Source organism: Syngnathus acus, chromosome 20 (genome assembly GCF_901709675.1).
Source record: "Syngnathus acus chromosome 20, fSynAcu1.2, whole genome shotgun sequence".
Lineage (NCBI taxonomy): Eukaryota > Metazoa > Chordata > Actinopteri > Syngnathiformes > Syngnathidae > Syngnathus > Syngnathus acus.
This window is the reverse complement of record NC_051104.1, coordinates 8,404,840-8,425,916: the sequence shown is the minus strand read 5'-3', so window position 1 is coordinate 8,425,916 and position 21,077 is coordinate 8,404,840. Positions and strand designations below refer to the sequence as shown.

The window sequence follows — 21,077 nt, the reverse complement described above, 5'->3', positions numbered from 1 at the left end:
GGGGGCGGTCTTGGCTGCGTTCCAATTAGCTCGATCGCCGCCACTAGTGCCTCGCCGCTCCAAGGGGGGGATGTCGTTCGTCCTGCAAATACAAATTGCACGTCAGACTTTTTTTTTTTTTTTTTTTTTTTTTTTTTTTTAAATATGTGTAACGTTCACGCAACCAAATATTTCACTTATCTAATGACTAAAACTTCCCAATTGACGCAAAAGTTTGAAAAAGTCTACGCGGCCCACTTTAATTGTGAAATGATTCTTTTTAATTCAGTACATTACTTTCAGAACAGTTCCGTTGCCTTTAAATTTAAGGTACAATATATTTAAATGTAATCATTCGAACGTGTTCGTTTAAACATTTGATTGGGGAACAATTTGATTTACACTTTCTTTGAACGGCTGCTCTGCGCATCCATTATCTGGGGTCAACAGCACCATCTAGTGGAAGGACAGTAGAGTGACCTGATGGAGTCATCGGTTGGAAAAAAAAAATGGATTTGTTGATCCTTTCACATTGCACAGTCACAGACAAAGAGCACTCCAAGTGAACAGGAATTTGTAAATAAATAAATGAGTGAGGGTCGCCAAACGTTTTCTCGCTTCGTCACAAGTTGCTTTTTTTTTCTCTTTTCTTTTGTTTAAATACAGTCGCTTGAGTTTTTCCTTGCCCTCTTGGGAGTTCAAGATCAGGGGAGGCTGTGATTTACCAAAGTCAAATTCCTTGTTTGGCACGCTCAAACATGGCGAATAAAAACTCTTGAATCTTGAGCGTTTTGGGAAAAGTGGCCAAGTGCTAAACTTGCACCAAAGAGGCCAATTGCAGAATTGTGGCATTATCCAAAAGCTTTTCAGTGGCGTCTTAGCAGAGTCCCCCAGGTTGGCAGTGTTTATTCATTGAGGTTAAAAATACACACACGAACAAAAGCCTCAAACTTGACAAGCAGTCTGACCCAAAAACCGCCTGCGAAGATTCCACGGAGACACGCAGTGAGTCACATCACGTGGAAGGACACTTTTATTTTTTGTGCAACAATTGCAGAGAGGAACGGTGAGGAAAGTCACTCGTGCATTAGAAAAAGGCTTTCTTGAACTTCTGCAGCTCAAGACCCCCATTGGAAGTGAATCTTTGCAAAATACAACAAATATATATATATATATATATATATATATATATATATATATATATATATATATATATATATATATATACACATTGAATGTATTGCAACAAACCTGAATACAAAAAAGCACTTTGCCACAAAAAGGCGCACTTGCTTGGTTGTCATCTGCGTTTTAGGTCCCAAGCATTACATGGAAAAGTGCAGCAATAAGGCCACAGTGAAAAGATTTTTTTTCTTCCATTCTCAACTTTCTATCGAAAAGCAGACTTTTTTTTTCTCCTCTCCAAAATAAGACATTTGCTTCTACTTTGAAAAACAACAATGAGCATTTTTAGTGCTAGTTGCAGCAGCGAAGGAGTGATTGAGAACACAGCCACACTAGCAACCACTAGAAAGAGTCAAGTATGTGCACAGCACTTGGTTAAACATTTTATAAAAACTATCCACCTAACCCTATCCATCCATCCATCCATCCATCCATCCATCCATCCATCCATCCATCCATCCATCACTTAAGGCACAAAGCAAAAAAGTCCTTGTGTTTACACCGCTCCTTTTTTCTCAATGTACATTTTTGACAAGGACGCCGCCATGGACTTGGCCAGCTCCTCGTCCCGCCTCCTCTGCATCCGGGACCGTCGACACCAGTCCTCGTACTCGGGGTTCTCCACGCGGGCGTCCACGAGCACGTCGTAGTGTCCGTTGCTCAACCAGCTCAGCCAGACGGCCGGCTTGGACGGGTCCTCCTCGCCTAGGAAGTGCACCATGGTGGACACGGTGGGGCTTTCGGCGCTGCCCCCCGTGGTCAGGTGGATGTTGACGTTGAGCATTTGGCTCATGGCCAGAAGCTCGGGGTAGCCGGCCCAGGCGCCGTCCTGAGCCGCGTTGATGAGGAACTCGCCGGCGTCGCCCTCGATGACGGGGTTGAACTGGTCCAGGCGGTCGGCGATGTGGTGCACCGTGCGCTCCCGCAGCTCGCCGTGCCCAGCCTGCTCGCCGTAGGTGGCTTTGCACACGGCCCGGTACAGACAGTTCCCGTCCGGGATGATGTGGTAGCGGAACTTGCGTCTCTCCCGGAGATACTTATTCTGAGTTTCCACCTCGGCCAGGTAGCGGGCCACCTTGTCATCCTTTGCCACCTGGTTGTGCTCCTGTAGGACGCTCAGCTCAAAGGTCGCATCTGACGGAGGCTCCTCTTCAGGTACCAAGATGTTACCCCTTGCCCCATCCTCCTCACACAGAAGACTCTCTTCCGGGTAGAGACCTTCCGCCCGGTTCCTGAGATCCTCGCTAAAGTCGTCAGGGGACGGAGGCTTGAGCACCCTGGTGATTTGGACCGGCACCGTCCTCCCCACCCCGTCCGCTCTGCGTACGAGCAACTCGGCAGTAGATGAAAAGTAGACGGGCCTGGGCCTCGGGGACGAGGCTTCGTAGCAAGAAAAGGCAGGCATGTTTGCGGAAGTTGCGCTCGCCTCTGGCTGGCTCGGATCCGGGGCGTCTTCGTCAGATGCGCTGGCGCTTCGGCGGGATAAAGTGACGGTTAGTCTGCTGGATGATCTCGGGTAGTGCGTCAAGGCGCTGTTGTAAAGCTGCATGTCGAAGGGCGCGCGCGCTTTATAGCGAGCCCGCCCGCAGCCAGCCAGTCACAGCGCGATGACGGCCACAGCTAAAAATACCGCCGCTTGTCACAGACATCGACGCGGCCGAGTTGCCGAGGAAGTTTTGGGGGGGGGGGTTTCTTCCGCCGCCGGTGCCCAACTGTTCCCGATAGCAGAAGGGGAGGGAGCGGGACGGGACACTATATACGTCGCTCCGACACGGGGTGCCTCCCGACAAGCTGACACGGAAGTTTGGCTCTTGTACGACACCGTCAAGTAGGACCGGGTGACGGCCGGGAGTTTCTCTTTGGAGAGCCTTCAAAATAAAAGATCCACGGCTGAATGGAGTGAACTTTTTCTTAGCGAAAGGTTTGGCAGATTATTCTGCGTATTTCCAAAGATAGAGCTGGCAGACCCCAGACTTGCCTTGTCATCGAAGCAACACTTATCCAAATGACACCTGATTCTGGCGAGTTATTTGTTTTGAACGCAGGACTGCACAAAGCCTCAGGCACTTGACTTCCGCTCCAGCGTGAAGGAATGCCAAAGTATGGGGCCAATGTGAAATATGTGATACGTTACGGCACTCTGGGCGTGGAATAACGCTTCAAATAAAAACCGCTTGTTATTACAAACTTAAGCTCTTAGTTATCGATTACTTCAGCGATTGAGTCATTGAAAGTGGAACTAGTAGTTGGGCACCTTCTTTCCGTGTCCTCATTTGAAAGGAAACCGTTTTTTGTGTTTCTATCTCTATAGTTAGAGACGATTTTCCAGGACATTAACTGGTTTCATGACACGCGTAACAGCTTTAACCGCACAGTCCGAGATTGAATGACAGCTCGTGTTGTACAGACACGTCTTCTAAATATAGAAATCACCACATTCTCTTCATAACACATGGATGAGCTCATTCCCTTTTCGTAAGAGAAATGTAATACGTACTACGGTTCAAAGGTAAGGCAAAAGTTGGACTCCAGAATAACTATTACATCTTTACATGTTGCACTGACCGCATCATATGCATATTTGTTAGCATTTCATCGGGGTGTATCTGGGTGTTCCAGTAACACCGTAGTTTCACCGAGTCTTAATTATAGTGAATAGTTGTTCACAAAAGAATAAGGCCAGGCATATTGATCAAATAATACATCGCTGACTGACTACAACAGATGCAAGTAAAACATCATCAGAAACAAACAATCAAGTACAATACGGATACCCCAATTGTACCTTAGTTACGGATTGGTCATTTGTAAATACGTTGTACTTGCTTCCCTTGCACCTCCACAATTATGCACTAGAGGGGGACGTTTTGCTGCAAAAGAGCTCGCCGCCAGCTTTTTGGAGCAGCTGTCGCATGGCTGGCTCTGCGGCGCATAAAAATACAGGCATTGATCTTTCACGGGCTTTTTTACGTGTTGACGATTGCACCAACCTCGACTGCACACATAAACGCATACTTGCCAATAGGATTCGAGTACAAACCAAACCCTCAATGACATGGGGGGGGGGGGGGGGGGGGGGGGGGGGGTGAAAGCGAGAGCGCGAGAGCGCGAGAGCGTAAACAAAATATCCCTAATGCTTTTTTTTCCCCTTCTTGCTTTTGTTTTTGTGTGTCAGTGGAGCGCGCTGAACTGATGTCAGCGGGCGGTGGGGAAAGGGGAGGGCGCATCCTCCGTGGGTTGAGTCACGCAGCTGTCAAAGATAGCTGTCACCCAGTTCCCCCCATCAAACACACGCAACGCAGTCAATGAGCAAAAAGCCTTGCTGAGAAAGAGAGAGAGACATCTCAGGTGACCCCCCTCCCTTCGCCCCCCCCCCCCCCTACCAACACCACCACCACCTCCTCCTCCTTCACACAGCCTGCTTACTTACCTTCGCTACGGACCAGCAAACGACCCCCCATTCCCCCCCCCCCCCAAAAAACGGGATACATTTTCTCTCGTTTTCCCCCCCTGTTTGATGCGTAAGTTTTCTTCCTAAAATTTGGATACACGCTGCGAGGCTGCAGATTACCAGCGCGCGGACGTTTGCTTCTTTTCTTCCACGCGAGGATTAAAAGCAGGTTTTTAAGGGTCGCGATGAAGACGAAAAAAGGTAAGACGTGGTGACGAAATACAGCCTACTGCCCATAACTGCGATCATTTTGTTGCCTTTTCCCTCCTCGGAGTCTATTGTCTGCGGTGCAGACGTGACAGGCTGCGAGCGAGTGCCATGTGCTGGCGAGACGTGACAGCCGAATTGCACTCGTTTGTTCTGCGCTTATTTACAGCCGAACTGATCAGCGGAGCGAGGCGAGAATAACGCCGAATGTTCCACCCGTCCACCTTCGACTTGAACTCGTCGTCCACGCGCGGGTTTAGCCACTCTTTGTTGGGAAGTTTGGAAGCGGTGCGGGAGTGGGCCACTTTTCCGTTGAAGTTTGGTCGAAAAGTTGTTCCAATTTTTCTCCGTTAACAATGAGTTCGAAAAATCGCTTGAATAGATGTAAAACACTCAGCGCTTGCGGCTTTTCTTTGTTAAGAAGTGTCACGGAGCCACTGGAAGTCGTGTTGGGGGGGGGGGGGGGGGTCTGACCTCATTGTTGAAGTTTGTTCACCGCGTGTTCTCCACGCACACACAAAAGAACACAAGTTTTAAGTTGCCTAACGTACACGGGCCAAGTGTCAAATTGTGTTTGAACGTGTTTTCTGGCTACTATGGGATTAGGCTTTTGCCTTGGAGAAGCGCGGGAGAAAGGGGTTTGTTAGTTTTGCTGCAAAGCGTACAAAGAAAGGCGAGCAGCCCCAGATTCTTTTGTTTAGTCTGGAGACGCTGATTTGCAACAGGTCTTCCCCCCTCCCTCTCTCTCTCTCCCTCTCTCTCTCTCTCTCTTCCTCCTCCTCCTCCTCCACCACGCGCACCACCAACATCTCCCCGGCCCACGTAATTACCTCATCCTGTTGGCTGCTCCACACTTTTCCCACTCGAGTTCGGGCCCCACGGCGGTCTGCGTGGTGAAGCTTTATGGAGGTTAGCTGTGTGTCGGGTGGACCCCTTCACCTCGCTCTCGTTCCCGTAAAACGTTGACTTCCGCATTAAGGTGAGCTCACGTGACCAGGGGCCATTTAAAAGAAGAAACCCGGAAATGCCTTTTTTAAGGCCTCCCAAGATGGCGGACGTTTGACCCACATCTGTCAAACAACGTATCAATCCCCAGTGTCCTATTGACGCTCATGGATTGTAGTTATTTTTTGGGGTCAAAAGTAAAGTACAGAGAATTATACTTTTTGTTTTTAAAGATAAAAAGAAAAGCACCTGCTTGCTTGACGCAACATAAATGCTATTAAGCCATTTATGTTGTGATTTAAAGCTTATGTATCACGTTAATAAATTCTTCTGTTTCAGGTTTTACTCATTCAGTTGTGGTCTGTATAAAGTGGATCAGCGATGCTTTTGTTTTTTAGCCCAGGTAGCGTTTACTTGCGCCGCAAACCTTTCATACAATAAGCTGAGAAGAGTTCAGGAATCTCAAGGAGCAATATATTTGTCCATCTTGCACTGACAACGTGCTTTTCATACAAGTTTCATACAAGTGACGTTTCAGGGTCATGACCAACACTATCAACTAGTTTGTATGGCGGTATAAGAATACGTAAACCTGCGGCACAACACGGCACGCTGAGTTACCACACAACTTAGTCTTTCGTTTGTTTTGTATTTATGGCCTACAAGTGTTTTTCATAAAAGTATTTACTGCCAATGTGGCGTTTCGAGGCTACACATGGCTTGTCGTTGAGTCACTATAAATATGAAACTGTGTACTGAACGATTGGTGTAAGAAAATGTCATTAGTATCGTCCCTGTTTTCCATCACAGAGAGAAAGCCTCTTGTAGTGGCTGATTCTTGAGATGTTTGCTGAGCTGAAATCTTGCCAGCTTCGTTTGTTGTCTTCTGAGATTCAAGATTCAAGAGTTTTTTATTCGCCTTGTTTGAGCGTGCCAAACAAGGAATTTGACTTCGGTAAATCACAGCCTCTGTTCAACATTTAGGTGGAAAAAACAACAACTCTTGAATCTGAGGGAGGGCTCATGTACGTATTTGGAAGTGTTGACCTCTCACCTAATCTGTTGACTAGTTTGAACTATTGAGACGCTGAAACGTCATCACATTTGTTTGTTGACAAGTTGTTTGGCTTCTTGGGCGCAGTCTGCACCCCTGACATGCTCGCTGAGCTGAAGCGACGTCCGACTCCTTGTCTAGCGTGGCCTACTTTGAAGCCTCGGTCGGGATGCTCCCTCCCTCTCTCCATTTGCGTTGCCGCATATTCTGCCATCTGATGGTGTTTGGTGAGACTTTTGAGCCTTTGCGACTCCGTTTGCACACGTTCCGTCAAACGACGGGGCCTGGCGCGGTCATCCTGAGTCACACAAGCCAAGCGTGCGAGCCAGGTGCGATGTGCGCGAGCTGCTTTGACGGCCGCCGAGCCAGCAGCGCCTTTGTGATGTCCTGGCGCCCGCTCACACATTTCCCGGCTCCGCAGATGAATCACGTGGCAGCTGGGAAAACCTAGCTCTCTCATTCCTTTCCTCTCTAAGGTTTGTCGATGCTGTCCGGAAGCGAAACGGATGACGACGACGGCGTGGATGCGCCGCTGGACTTGTCATCCAGCGGCGGCGGCGGCGGGAAAAGGAAGCGCCGCGGCAACCTGCCCAAGGAGTCGGTGCAGATCCTCCGGGACTGGTTGTACGAGCACCGCTACAACGCGTACCCCTCGGAGCAGGAGAAGGCTCTTCTCTCCAAGCAGACGCAGCTTTCCACACTGCAGGTACTTCAACGCACACACAGACAAAGGCTACACTCCAAGCAGGGAGGTGGGAGGGGGGGGTAAGGGCTGAATCATTTCCTGTCAAAACATGACACTTTACTGCATTGGAGGTCGTCTGCTTTTGTGGAGCAACTGCAGTGAGTGGTGAGGAGGAGGAGGAGGAGGAGGAGGGAGTAAGTGAACGCTGAGGAATTTCCCTCCCCGCAGCCGTTCCCAGCCCAGCTGTCTGGGAACAATGCGGAGTCATTTACATAGCTGCAGCCAGTTACGACTGGCCTGCCTGCCCGCGGAAGCAAAGAAAACAAGGCGGTTGACCCCCCCGATTGTTGCTATGACAACCAGCCTTTTATTGCCGCGCTTTTTTTGCCGCACCCGAGTCAAAATCGAACCAGAATCACAACATAGAGGGAGAGCGGCGGTAAAAGTGCACTCGTCAGCAAAATAACCTTTCATAATCGGTAGCACGGCTGTCGAATCGCTTTGAAATGGGTGTGCGTCCAATTCAACTAGTTGCTTGTTCCGTTTTCTAGGTATGCAACTGGTTCATCAACGCACGCCGGCGCCTCCTCCCCGAGATGTTGCGGAAAGACGGCAAGGACCCCAACCAGTTCACCATCTCCAGGAAGTGCGGCAAGGCGGGCGACAGTTTCTCTGACAGCTCCCAGTCGCCCAAACACAGTGGTGGTGGCGGCGGCGGCGGCGGCAGCGTCAGCAGCGGCAGCTGCAGCCCGGCCGGAGGACCCCACGATGACGGCGGCTACGACAAACGGGTTCTGCACCCTTCCTGCTTCGAGCCCGGCATCCTGAGGAAGGTGGTGTCGCCCTCGGCGCCCTCGCCCACCTGTTGGTCGCCCTCGACGGGCGCCGCGCCCACCCGTCCGTCCGTCATCTGTCACACCACTGTCGCCAGCCCCAGCGGGCCGCACCCGTCGCCGCTGAACTCTGACAAGGCGGCCGAGCGGCTGCAGGCGGCCCAGGCGCTCCTCAGGTGTCTGGATAGAGGGGCGGGCGCCCGCCTCCCCGCCGCCAGCACCATCCTGGAGGGAAACCTGAGCCCCCGCAGCGGGCTCTTCAACACTCCTCCCCCGACCCCGCCAGACCTCACGCAGGACTTCAGTGGCTTCCAGCTCCTGGTGGATGTGGCCCTGAAGCGGGCCGCCGAGATGGAGCTGCAGGCCAAACAGTTAGTCTCCTAAAAGGGGGACCCCCAAGTTCACAGACTGAGAGCATCCGCCCGCCCGCCCGCTCATGGTTTCTATCTTTTCTAAACCAATCAAAATTGTTTTGTTTTGAATGACAAAAACAACAACAACACAGTATCACGGTGCCTTGGCTCAAAGATGTTTATCCATTTCATATTTGTATCCACTTGTATCTTATTTGCACCCCGGGGACCAAAATTACAGGACCAATGCTACCCGTCTTACGTCTTTTCATCCAAACGCATTTCAGGTCCTGACGGATCTCAGTGTCTTAACACTTTGGTTGGTTTTGTTTTGCTCTCGGCATCAACGTATTCACTACTGTAGTTCATGTTACACTATAGCTGTTTTACTCCCTTATTGCCCGCACAAGGGACATACGTATTCCAGATGAAAAATGTAGCAGGTGAGGCCAGTGGACTGGACGACGACACTACACGGTGTTTTTGTTGTTGTTTTTTACGATGGCCAAAAACAAGCATTATCATGTACAATAGGACCACGTGTATAGTTAATGTGACGACATGACGCCCCTCTGATGTGATTTCTTTCCATTCTGTGCAATGTTTGTGGCGAGCAAGAGGTCACACGGGACTTCAATAAAGTTTTGGTTTTTTTTCTACATTTCATGGCCTTGTTGTGGCGTGTCAGCTAATGAGCATAATCCTGCATCAATTAACAACGATCGTGTGTATTAAGTCACGCCCCGGCACGGTCGTGCGAGGGAGGCCACTTCCAGTCTGGCCCCGACAGCTGTTGCACGGGCAAAGCCTCTCAATAGGATTTGTCGTCTGTTTGCCTCTTCCATTCATCAGCTCGTATTTATGCTTGTATGACAATTGAGAATGTCAGAAAGTCATTGAAAGAGACCATCCTGCACCCGAATCATGTCAAAGCGTAATTGCAGGTCCAGCCACGCAGCGAGCGGCCTTTTCCCCTCGTCGTGTTTTGGACTGCGGCGCCATGAAAAACATAGGCGGAGAGCGCAGACAAATGGCCACAGGGTTCACTTTAATGCTCGCACACGCGTGCCGCCGTCACATCCGTTAAACACGTAGCAACGTTAATTACAAAAAAGGTCTGCCTCATTAAGTTATCGGATTCCATTTGCACAACATTCATTTAAGTACAATTGAAGGACGTCACACACTCCCTGCTACATCAGGAGTTGATGTGTTCTTATCAAGATGATCAACAGAGTGTCATCGTGGGAACGGAACGCACACACAATTCAATCCATACAAATATAAAAACATAAAAATGAGCAATGGCATCTAAAACACGCACTCCCTTTCCGAACGTCAGCGAGCCAAAAGCCCCGAGTTCAATGGCACAAAACATGAGCAGGTGAGTTGCAACAAGCCGACTAGTCACGTCTCCTATGTGATGGCATATTCCACTTGATTGACAGCAGAGACAACGTATGCAGTCACACGGGCGCACACGCACAGGCACCTTCCCCTGAGACGCCCTTTGTGCTCGACTGTCCAAATTAAGGCGCAAAGGGAAAAGCCAAAGGACGAAAACACAGTAAAAGGGCCTTGAAGTCAGTGCGCCGGTAAACAGTCCCCTAACTCAATAAATCATTTATATATATATATGTATATATAAAGAAAATATTGGAAAAAAAAATGATGACCACAGTTAAGGAAGAGGAAAAAATATTTGAAAATATCAACTAAAAAAAAAGCTTTTCTCTGAACCTCAGCGAGTTAGCACAGTGAGGAGGAAAATGTCCAGTTGTCTTGTCTTAATACTGTCAATAAAGAGGTTATAAAATGACATTATAAAAAAGATACAAGCAGTTTATTAAAAATAACCCATCAAACTCATCTGAGGGCGCCTGACTCAGTGTCGACCTTTTCTACACCCACAATATTAGGTACACCCAAACAATCATATCCAGTGTATATTCTGCCTAAACAATGACAAAGGTATTAAGTTATTATATTAAAGTAACACAAACTATTGAACTGAGTGAACTTGAACTGAATTCCCCGTCAAGGACTAAAATTTGCATAGTTATAATAGGATCATCAAAAAAGCTACTACAAGAATAATCCTGTGTTTTGAAGCAATAGATTAGGGTGCAATCAAATAATTGTAATAATATACAATAAAGAATAGAACAGAGTGGAATTATACATAACGACTTGACTTTTAGGGGTTTGCTCAATTATGTAAATACTTGTCCGTGGATCAACAACTGTCGCCGACCGTCCACGAAAGAAGTTTAGAGCAGTGCGGTTGTACGAAACTCAGACTCGAGGTGACATATTCCGTTCAACTACAAGGCAAAGGCAGGATCGTCTTTGTCGCTTTAAATTGTGCGGGTGTACCTAATGTTTTGAATGGGGCTGCTGACTCTCATAGGAAGGACATAAGAAGAACTTGACTGAATGATGTCAAAACACACACACGCACGCACCGCACGAGGGGTCTCTTAAAAAAACAAACAAAAAAAAACAAACACAATTTCGTTTTCCAGATAAGCTGCACACCAGCGCAAACAAAATGTAACCTCTTGACCACTGCAAGAGACTCATTTCGTCGCACAAATGTACAAGGGTGAGCCGCCAAGCCAAAGACGTGCGCTTTGATTTCACCATCTGTCGTTACGCTACAACGGTTACAAGCTCATTATATAGCCTAAGAGGTCGTGTACAGACAGGTGACATGGGATATTAAAAAAAATATATCATTGCCATGAACAACTTGGAGGTCTGGTTATGCGAGGACCGTAATATAGCTAGCTAGCTAGCTAGCTAGCTAGGAACACCACAGTGTTGCAGCCTTGAGTTTGGCCACAATTCTATAAACAAGTTTATCATGTCTGCTGCTGCCTAACCTACGTATAAAGGACACATCATGAGTGAGAGCGATTGTGAGCGTTTGGATTTGAGGGACATGGGCGCTACATAAAAGCTGAGGTGGAAAGACCAGGGAACGGTTGCTCCGTGGTGAATCAACGGATAAATAAATCATCCACTTCTTCCCATGGCGACAGTGATGCGGTAAAGTTTGTTAGCACCCTTGCCATCTCGCGCTACAGCGGCCGGCCGGACCGACGGAGCGTCTCATAATCGCGTCTGCGCCTCGGGGATGTAAATCTCGATGCTGTCGGCGCTCTCCGTGGCGGAGCTCTGGCGCACCGAGGCGGCCCGCTTGGCGGCCAGCAGGCGCCTGCGGGCCTCCAGACGCTGCCGCTCGGAGCTCTCCAGAGAGCGGTCCCTCGCCAGCGGGGCGTGGCCCTTCTGGGACCTCTTTGGCACGGGAGGTGGCACGCCTCGCACCTGGACAGGTGGGAAAACACACTTCAGCGCAGCCACCTCGTCCGTGAGCCCAAGCCAACATTTGGGGTTGTTAGAAAAAAAAAAAAGCTGAGAAAATGACCTTTTTGTGAGGGGGGCGGGGAGCATGCAGTGAATGTTTCTGCTGTTACGGTGGACGTAGGCAGCCATTTGTGAGGTTAAAACAAAACAAAAAGCACGAGTGGAGATAGGCAGGCTCTCCAAAATGGCGGCTCACTGTCAACAAAGCAAAATAAAACATAAAAACAGTGTAGCAACATCCAAATGAAATTCATGCAAACGGCTAATGGCGCTCTCATACAAACATTTGTATCCTTATTTGACGTTTCCTCATAGATATTGTGACTCCAGTAAACGCCACAAACGCAACGGCAGCAGGGGGCTCGCGGCAGCCACGAGCCCTTCCCAAAGCTAAAAATAAGGGGCTCACCTGGATCTCTGGAGGCGTCAGAGGCTTCCAGACGTTGGCTTTGAGCTGGTGCAGCTCGTCAAACTTGAGGCTGATGTTCTCGATGGACAGCTGCAACATGTCCCAGAAGCCCGCCAGGTCCTGGGAGACGGGCCGCGGGTGCGCGTCAGGATTCTGAAGGACGGCAACGCAGACACAAAACAATTAGCAGCAGCAGCAGCAGCAGCAGCAAGAAGAAGATCAAGAAATGATGTTAGTACTTATACCAATCTCTGATCAATATCAATCGTATCGTCATGAATATGATGCACTGCTAATTGCAGGACTTCATCAGCTCCGTTTCTATTTGACATTTGCTTGCTTTGTGAGCAAAATAGCTTTGACCGACCGCCACGTTCCATCTGCAACTGCCTCCCCGAGACAGCTTGGCTGGCTGCATGCATAGTCAATCGGCGCCAGCCAGCCAGCCAGCCAGCCAGCCAGCCAGCCAGCCAGCCAGCCAGCCAGCCTGCCAGCCTGCCAGCCTGCCAGCCTGCCAGCCTGCCAGCCTCCCTCCCTCCCTCCCTCCCAGTCGGGGTGAATTGTGCAGGATGACGTCAGTGTCGCCATCGTGGAGGTGGGGGGCGTGCAGAGGATGAGGTGACATACCAGATTCTCCTCACACAGCTCCCGAAACTGCTGGAACTTCTGGGACATGAGCAGCTGGGCGCTCCCCACTGCACTGCGGATCTTGCCCATGACTGCAGATGCACACGCACGCACAATTACTCACACTACCTAGCGCACACTGCAGGCATGTTGCAGCAGTGGCAGGGAGAATGCATTAGTGAAGCAGCAGCATGACAATGGCAAAACGATGACATCATCACGGGAAATGCTGCTCCATCCACATCCTAACGCAGCAGTGATGTCATGCACTTTTCCAAGGTCACCTTTCAATGTGCAACTACTTCACACAAGGGTGGCAAGTTACGGTCAAATATATCTTTCATTTCATATGATGATTCATAATCTACATGTCATATCATCTAGAATTCTTATTCCTATTTATTTAGATCGAATGGATATATTCTTCATGATACTTTCCAAAAGGAAGCGCGACTCACCGTCCTCCGGCAGTTGGTTGTCCGTCTGGTCCCGCTCCATCTGCCGACACCATCCCTGCATCCGTGCCGTTTCCGCTTGCAGCAGTTTGAGGAACCAGCGGCCATCCCGAGGGCAAACCGAGCGGCTGACGGCCTGGAGCGCCGCCGGCTCCGGCTCGGTCGCGCCGTCCATCCACGGGTCCGGAGGGGGCAGGATGGACGGGTCCAATCCCGCCTCGCCCGAGTCGCAGGCGTGGTAGTGGTTGCCCGAGCCTTGGATGCGGACCGTGGAAGCGGCGGCCGAGGCGTCGCGGGAGTGTTGGCGGGGCATGGTGGCGCAGTGGCGGGGCGGCGCCGGCGGCCCGTCCGAAGGGTCGTCCAGGTCGGCCTGGACGGCGGCGGTGACGCTGTTGGAGCGGGTCATGCGGCGCTGACTGCCGACATAGAGAGCAATGTCACCAAAATCGTTTGTTTGTCTCAACTCTGTACTTGCTTACAAGTCAAAGCAAAAACATCTCAAAATGGGGGGGATAATTGTTTGTTTTGCACAACTACTCATGAAGAAGAAAGAGGCTGTAATCTTGGCAAAAACATCTCAGACGACCCTCAGCTTGACCTGCCCGATAAACGCACGCAGAGGCCCGCCTCGCCTCGTCTCGTCTCGTCCTCCTGAAAGCTTCTCATTCATCACTTCCTCCTTATTCATCTCTCTTGTTGCGTGGAAGGAGGTGCACACACGGGAGTGGAGTTTGCCTGACATCAAACGCAGCAGCAGCAGCAGCAGCAGCGCCGTTAAAGAGTAACTCCTCCGACCGAGCAGGTGTTCAACCATAATGACCTCAGGCTATCGGCCGCTCGCTAACAACTTCCTGCGGGGGGTGGGTGGACGTCGGGCAAGGCCAAACACTTGAAAGCGAATAGAAAAGGCCCTGGAACCTTCAATATTTTGTCTTTGGACCTATTCAACAAGGGCGGCTAACCGAGGCCACGGCGTGGAAAGAGAAGCGTGTGCTCTTTGCTCAATGGCTCCTTCCGCTTCAAACAAGGTGACGCAAAGGCTCTTAACTGAGCGGATTTGTCGTGCCTCAAATTCCCCAGGTGGAAATTTGCATGCGGGACAAGGGAAGTCCCCCAGCCCCAAAAGTGTCCGACTGCTGCAACAGATGGCTGTCAAGCGGCGCCCCCACCCTCCTCCTCGTACCTCCACCTTCCTTCCCACTAGCTGCACCACATCCTCCGGGCCCAGCTGTCACTTTGGGGGCCCCCTGCTTGAGGAAGACCAAAAAAAGGGGGGGGCTTTTCTCTTTGACGCCAACCATCAGTGAGCTGAGACAGCTGCTGCACATTGGACACAACAAATCCTTCTCTGTTTTGCTAGCTTCTCTTCCCGGAAAAAAGGCAACGCGGCAAGATTTGTTTCCGGTCCAATCTGCTCCACGCAATGGCCTTTCACTCCATTGTCGCTCACTCACCAGCGCTCATCTTCCACCTGAATTCCTACGGAGTGGAACTTGGAGCGCTCCTCCGCCGGCCCCTCCTCCTCCTCGGGCTCCACCTGTCGGCAAGGGAGCGGCGGTCAATCAACGCGCCGAGCACGACAGACGGGGTGGCGATCTGGAGACGCGTTTGCGCGCAGTCAGCTAAGCGCTAAACGGGAGCCTTCTCGCTCAGGTCAAGTTCCGACACGTTCTATCGACACTTCTCGTGGCGAGAAGTCGGATTCCCAATGCTGCCTGCGTTCTTGAGCCCCATCTGAAATTCCAGCGTAGCACGTATGGGCTGCTTCTTTTTTGAGCCCACCTGGATCCCGATGGAGAGGCTCTTGCGGAGCGCTTCTTTCTGCGCCTTGGTGTCGGTGGAGACGCCGGCGGTGACTTGCTGGCTGGCCGGGCCGTGCACCTGAGCGTTGGCCGCCTCGATGGCCGCCGTCAGGGCCTTCATGCTGTCGATGCTCTCGGTGGAGTTGGACAGGGTCGGCTGCGAGCCGATGCCCTTGCGCGGGCCCGAGCCGCCGCCGCCGTCCATGTAGGCGTCCTGGGCCGACTCGGTGCTGCTTTGCGCCGTGATGGATATGAAGGGCTTGGACGGGGTGCTCCGCGGGGGCACCGGCGGGGGGGTCTTCTTGTAGGTGCTGATGCATGACGACACTAGAACAACGACAAAAACAGGGGGATGACTGCATGTACAAGAATGACGCCATCAAATGGCCAAGCGTAGTGTCATTTTTGCCAGCACAGTGACACCAAGGGACAGTCGGCAGACGAGGGCCGTTTTACCCAAGCGGCAGTGCGCTAACGGGATTAGCGCGTCAGCTTCTTGATCTACGTGGCTGTACAAAAAACTGTAGAATCCAGCGCGTCACAATGGAGTGATAGGGAGGCGCTTGGAGTTACACTTAAAGGAGCCTTCACACGAGTCAAACCTGTACGAGGGAGGACATGCTAACAAACTCGGGGTATTTTCAAAGCTTTGGCACAATGTTGTCGCTTCATTTAAAGCTCTTGACAAAACTAAAGACATAACGTTTATTTTGTTTACGGCTTGTGTTCGTTTTTGAAAATTGTTCAGCCCGACTTTTGAGTCAATCAAAACAAAAGAAAGCCTGCAATGCGATGCTGCCAGCATGCCGTTCAACCACAGCCATGCCCAAAAAAACAGTAGAGCGAGGCCCGCGCTCTCTCCAGAGGTCAACCGAGAGGCTGACATCATCCTCATCCGCCGTCCCGCCGCCTCGCCCCATCCAAGCCAGCTCAGCTCAGCTCGAGACGCCAGCGGCTCTTCAAACGGGAGGATGAATGGCACGGCGGCAGCTGCAGGCGGGCTGACATCAGCGCTCTGAAAATAACACGCGCATCGCCAGCCACAAAGCAGATGAGAGACAGCTGACTTCCTGCGTTTTCCTGTCAGCCTGCTTTTGCTTTTTAGACTCACCAATAACATTGGCTTCAAGCATTTACTCCATTTCACCAAAGGCGCAGGCAGCTACAACCTCCACCAACGGTCCAGGGGGAATAAGACAGACACCATCTGGGCAAAAGGTCAGCGAGTACACGTCCACGAGGGAGAGGCGCAGGGCCAGGTCCTGCCCCCTCCGTTCGCCGGCCGGTTCAACGGATAGAATGTCAGACGCTTTCGGGGCTTCAAGTCATCCAAAAGTCACTCAGATAACAAAGCCGGAGAAGCTGCCAGTCAGCTGTTTGGAAAGCCCAGACAGGTTAAGTCAACACAAAAGCCAGCCAAGCAGCCAGCAAGCCAGCCAGCCAGCCAGCCAGCCAGCCAGCCAGCCAGCCAGCCAGCCAGCCAGCCAGCCAGCCAGCCAGCCAGCCAGCCAAGCAGCCAGCCAGCCAGCCAGCCAGCCAGCCAGCCAGCCAGCCAGCCAGCCAGCCAGCCAAGCAGCCAGCCAGCCAGCCAGCCAGCCAGCCAGCCAGCCAGCCCCATATGAAGGCACTAACCCACATCAATGGGGACCACAGACTTTCTGCCGCCGATACGCTCGCCAACCTGCACGGGTAAACCAGATACTACGTTCATCAGCAAAAGCACGTGGATTGGCATTTGAGAGAGAATTTCACTCGGCTCTCATTCATCACAGGCCACGGAAATGATAGTGTTATGTTAGCTTCATCAAAATGGCCTCCTCCCGCAAAAGGGAACTTATGGACTCCCAATTTGGGCTGCAGGCATTTTGACCAGTGAATGACCAGTCTCCTGGCTTCAAACGCCCGCCCACGCATCGATGTCAACTCCCCCTGGCCTCTTGTGCCGGCCTATCAAAGAATGAGACGGCGCATTTTTTACGCTTCCTCTTCTTTGAGGCTCAACCGAGTGTGTCGGTGTTCATGCTGGTGCGGCTTTGTGATGGGCCACTTGAAAAAAAATGCTAGCAGATGGCGCAGCTCCCTCGTGCGGGGACCGAGGGAAAATCCAGCCCTTCCAAATACAAAGTGTGTGTGTGTGTGGGGGGGGCGTTGAGAGCCCAGCTGCACCATGTTTGGGCTGAGGAACCGCCATTTGCCCGTGTCACACAAACGCATCCATTTGTCCGTCCCTTTCTGCCGCACGTAAACACGGCCGGGCCAGCTGGACGGCTTTTGTGATAGCGTCGCCGTGGCGACGGGCGGCAACGTGAACTTTGCCAGCGGGCTTGGCCTCACAGCAGAAGGGCGGGCGGGCGGTAAGGGGCGGGGCCGAGCTTCTGTTGGCCGTTTGTTTACCTTGACGCAGCTGCAGCCGGCGACACCTCAACGGCAGGCGGCCCGCCAACCGTCACCGAGGGAATAATAGGGCGTTCAAAAACACACGCACAATAGCCAACGCCAGGGAAACGCGCACGTCGCTGCTTTTTCTCGGGGCATATAAAAAGCCTGAAAAAGTCCACCGACAGGTTGGTCAAAGGCGTGGGTGGCTTTCTCGAGCTGGGCGGTTCACGGCGTGTGACATTACATGGCCACAATGCAGGCCAGAGGCCTGCATCCGGCCGGGGTCCGTGTCACCCACAACAAAAGACGGTGTGGTGACATCACAAGTCTGGCTTTTTGTCTATCTATGTATTTAAGAGCCATTTCTCCACAAGTCCAAAGTGTCAACAACACAAAAGGTGATTTGTATCTCAAATCATCTTTCCCCATTGAAATGCCATCCGTCCATCCATCCATCCATCCATCCATCCATCCATCCATCCATCCATCCATCCATCCATCCGTCCATCCATCCGTCCATCCATCCGTCCATCCATCCGTCCTTCCATCCGTCCTTCCATCCGTCCTTCCATCCGTCCTTCCATCCGTCAGTCCATCCGTCCTTCCATCCGTCAGTCCATCCATCCATCCATCCATCCATCCATCCATCCATCCATCCATCCATCCATCCATCCATCCATCCATCCATCCATCCATCCATCCATCCATCCATCCATCCATCCATTCCAGCAGAAAAATAGCTGTTCAGCTATTCTGTTCTGCGCTGGCTTGTATGCTTAACGATTTGCTGTCAGCTCTTTAGTCCTCTCTGACGGCGACCGTGAGTCACCTGACGTCAGCCCGTCGGCCTGGGGCTCTCAGCCACGTGGTACTCGTGGTAGGTCAACCGAGGGGGTTTGTCCACTCCAGATGCCGTCAGACACAATAGCGGGCTACTATATAATATCTCTAGCTCTATGCCACTATATTTAGCTGGTGGGCCGGAAAACACTTGTAAAAACACACGCTGCTCCTAAAACTGCTGCTGCGACTTGTGGATTTACAGTTAAGTGTTAGGCCTTTCTTCCTGCGAGGCTCTGTGATTTCTTTTTCTCCCGACCATGACAGGCAATCGGAGGGACACGTCAGGCTTTTGTTGGCTGGGCCGCTGCCCGCAGGAAGAGAGAGGGAGGGAGGGACAGCGTTGCTCATTCCACACTCAGATAAGCAGGAGGTGAAAGGAGCAGGAGGGGACTTTTGCAGCCTCCTCAATGTCCTTGCGCATTCCAGCTGTTTTGTGGTGCAGAAACGCGAGCGTGAGCTAAGCCCACGCGTCCCACGCATGCTTTGCCGCTACACGACGTCGGCGACAATGCCGCAGCCGTGACGCGGCCAAAGTGAATGCGTGACTCAGCGCTGACTCGGTTGTCGTCGTTGCGTGAGCGATTGATTAACTACGTTTCGATTCATCAACCTTAAAAAGGTTCTTTTCGAAGAAGATTTGGAGGGTGTGCACACTTTTGCGACCACTTTATCTAACTGAAAATTTTCATCCATTTTTCCAAAGAAGTTGTAAAGATCATTGGTCACCTAATGGCGGAGTCGCTGGACCTTTAGGTGCAAATTGTCACATGAGGGACAGATGGACGGCCTGCTATTTCCATTTAAGAGCATGTGGTCAAAGGTTCATAAGTCTCCACCCCCCTTCCAACTAAAGAGCGCTCTCGTGATTCAACTGGATTCCTACCCCCCCAAAACCATCCTCAAAAGGAAGACTTTTTGGACTTTATTAACAACATTCATTGAGGAATGCAGCTCAACATCAGCCTCAACTTGTTGCAGCCTCCCCCCTTCATCTTTTTTTCGGGTCGTCTTTGTCTTGACCACTTGCACATGGTGCTGGGTGGGGGTTGTAGAAAGGAGACACTGCAATAGCGGCTTCTTAATCCACAGCCAGAGGCACTTGAAAAAAACCATCTGGGCCTGCGACGTCAGAAGGCTGGCTGGCTGGCTGGCTGGCTGGCTGGCTGGCTAACTGGCTGGCTCTCTGTGTGTGGACAAGATTGGGGGAAATAACCCACCCACGGTGGGGGGGGGGCCGGAAAAGTTGAAAAAGTCGGCAGGGGAGGAAGGGGCTGCGTCTAGCCACTTTACATCCTGCTCACAGGATAGACTACGTCGGCCTCTCTCAGGTGTGACTTTTGGCACCCACTTTTTTGCACAGCGCGGTGGGGAGGGAGGGAGGGACCAGAGGGGGACAATGGCCTCGCCGGCCGACATTCCCACTCTCCTGCCGAGAGCGCTCGTTTGTCTCCCGCATTCCTTTGCCCATTCATCTCTTTCTCCTTGCACAGGGAGGTGGGGGTCTTCAAAACTCCCTCCCTCCCTCACACACACACACACACACACACACACACACACACACACACACACACACACACACACACACACACACACACACACACACACACACACACACACACACACACACACACACACACACACACACACACACACACACACACACACACACACACACACACACACACACACACACACACACACACACACACACACACACACACACACACACACACACACACACACACACACACACACACACACACACACACACTCGCTTCTTTTCCCCCTTCGCTTGGTTAGTGAAGCAGCAAAGTGGGAGGAGGAAGGAAGGGGGGGGAAAAAAAAAAAAAAGGAGACGCATTCTTGCTTGCTTCTCTGAATGTGCAACGGGGGTGAACTGTGGCTTATTTTTAATGATGGGTTCAAAAAGAGAGAGAGGGGGAAAAAAAAGAGGGCCGGGCTCACCCTAACACCCACGCACGCGCACACACACACACGCACACACGCACACGCGCACACACACACACACAGACACACACACACTACTGTAAGCAAAGTGTGGGACCTTGACAGAGAGGTCTTTAATTTGCCAGCCCTCCCACACTGCGACGGCTCCAAAGGAGAGGCAACTTTGTCACCAGAACAAAGTCTGAAAAAGTCGAGTATTGTGTACAGGTTCCAAGTGCTTGAAAATAGTTAACGTGCAGTTTCTTGCCGACTGGGCTCGCCGCTGTCTACTTGGACTTCCCTTAATCCGTGTACATTTTTAACTCCGAGTCAATACTATTAGGGCTCCTGACAACTTTGCTGCTGTCCAGAGGAAATCCTTTGTTTTCCCTTTGCCAAAACATGAGCGAAAGACAAGGGGGGGAGGAGGAGGAGGAGCAGATCCAATCCAACATTTGTTTTTTCTTTGGCAGGAAAGCACCCTGCAAAGCAATGCGGGCAGAGAGCGACCGTTCTTTTGTGTCAGCTCCCTCCCCCCTCCAATCTGACAGCGA

General features: G+C 51.3%; 3 protein-coding genes across 5 annotated transcripts in view; 1 reads left to right on the top strand and 2 right to left on the bottom strand.

Annotated features, from left to right (window-relative positions):
* Positions 1-1,198: 1,198 nt before the first annotated feature.
* On the bottom strand, positions 1,199-3,300 carry LOC119139000 (OTU domain-containing protein 1). The gene has a single exon (XM_037279301.1). It carries the CDS (start codon positions 2,711-2,713, stop codon positions 1,661-1,663), a length of 1,053 nt encoding a protein of 350 aa, XP_037135196.1. The 5' UTR covers positions 2,714-3,300; the 3' UTR covers positions 1,199-1,660.
* A 1,221-nt stretch (positions 3,301-4,521) lies between these two features.
* On the top strand, positions 4,522-10,317 carry tgif1 (TGFB-induced factor homeobox 1). 2 transcript variants are annotated; one of them, XM_037279302.1, is made up of 3 exons: positions 4,522-4,816; positions 7,298-7,527; positions 8,058-10,317. In XM_037279302.1, exons 1-3 carry the CDS (start codon positions 4,801-4,803, stop codon positions 8,721-8,723), a joined length of 912 nt encoding a protein of 303 aa, XP_037135197.1. In that variant the 5' UTR covers positions 4,522-4,800; the 3' UTR covers positions 8,724-10,317. The 2 variants fall into 2 exon arrangements, with proteins under 2 accessions (XP_037135197.1, XP_037135198.1); XM_037279303.1 differs by lacking the exon at positions 4,522-4,816 and adding an exon at positions 4,844-5,801.
* Positions 9,722-21,077, bottom strand: part of dlgap1b (discs, large (Drosophila) homolog-associated protein 1b) — a 34,764-nt gene continuing 23,408 nt past the window's right edge. The window contains exons 7-12 of one of the 2 annotated variants that reach the window (XM_037279299.1): positions 15,335-15,681; positions 15,007-15,089; positions 13,556-13,968; positions 13,098-13,189; positions 12,471-12,623; positions 9,722-12,022 (exon numbers count right to left, since the gene is read on the bottom strand). In XM_037279299.1, coding sequence (XP_037135194.1) covers positions 11,807-12,022; positions 12,471-12,623; positions 13,098-13,189; positions 13,556-13,968; positions 15,007-15,089; positions 15,335-15,681 — 1,304 coding nt within the window. In that variant the 3' untranslated portion in view covers positions 9,722-11,806. Of the gene's footprint in view, positions 12,023-12,087; positions 12,257-12,470; positions 12,624-13,097; positions 13,190-13,555; positions 13,969-15,006; positions 15,090-15,334; positions 15,682-21,077 lie in introns of those variants that run through there. The other variant, XM_037279300.1, reaches the window with a different exon arrangement.

Bases quoted from the DNA above. Each gene is read 5' to 3' on its own strand.
- LOC119139000 (XM_037279301.1), bottom strand. From the start codon at position 2,713: ATGCAGCTTTACAACAGCGCCTTGACGCACTACCCGAGATCATCCAGC.
- tgif1 (XM_037279302.1), top strand. The intron at 7,528-8,057 runs GTACTTCAACGC...TCCGTTTTCTAG, and splicing joins CGCAGCTTTCCACACTGCAG to GTATGCAACTGGTTCATCAA.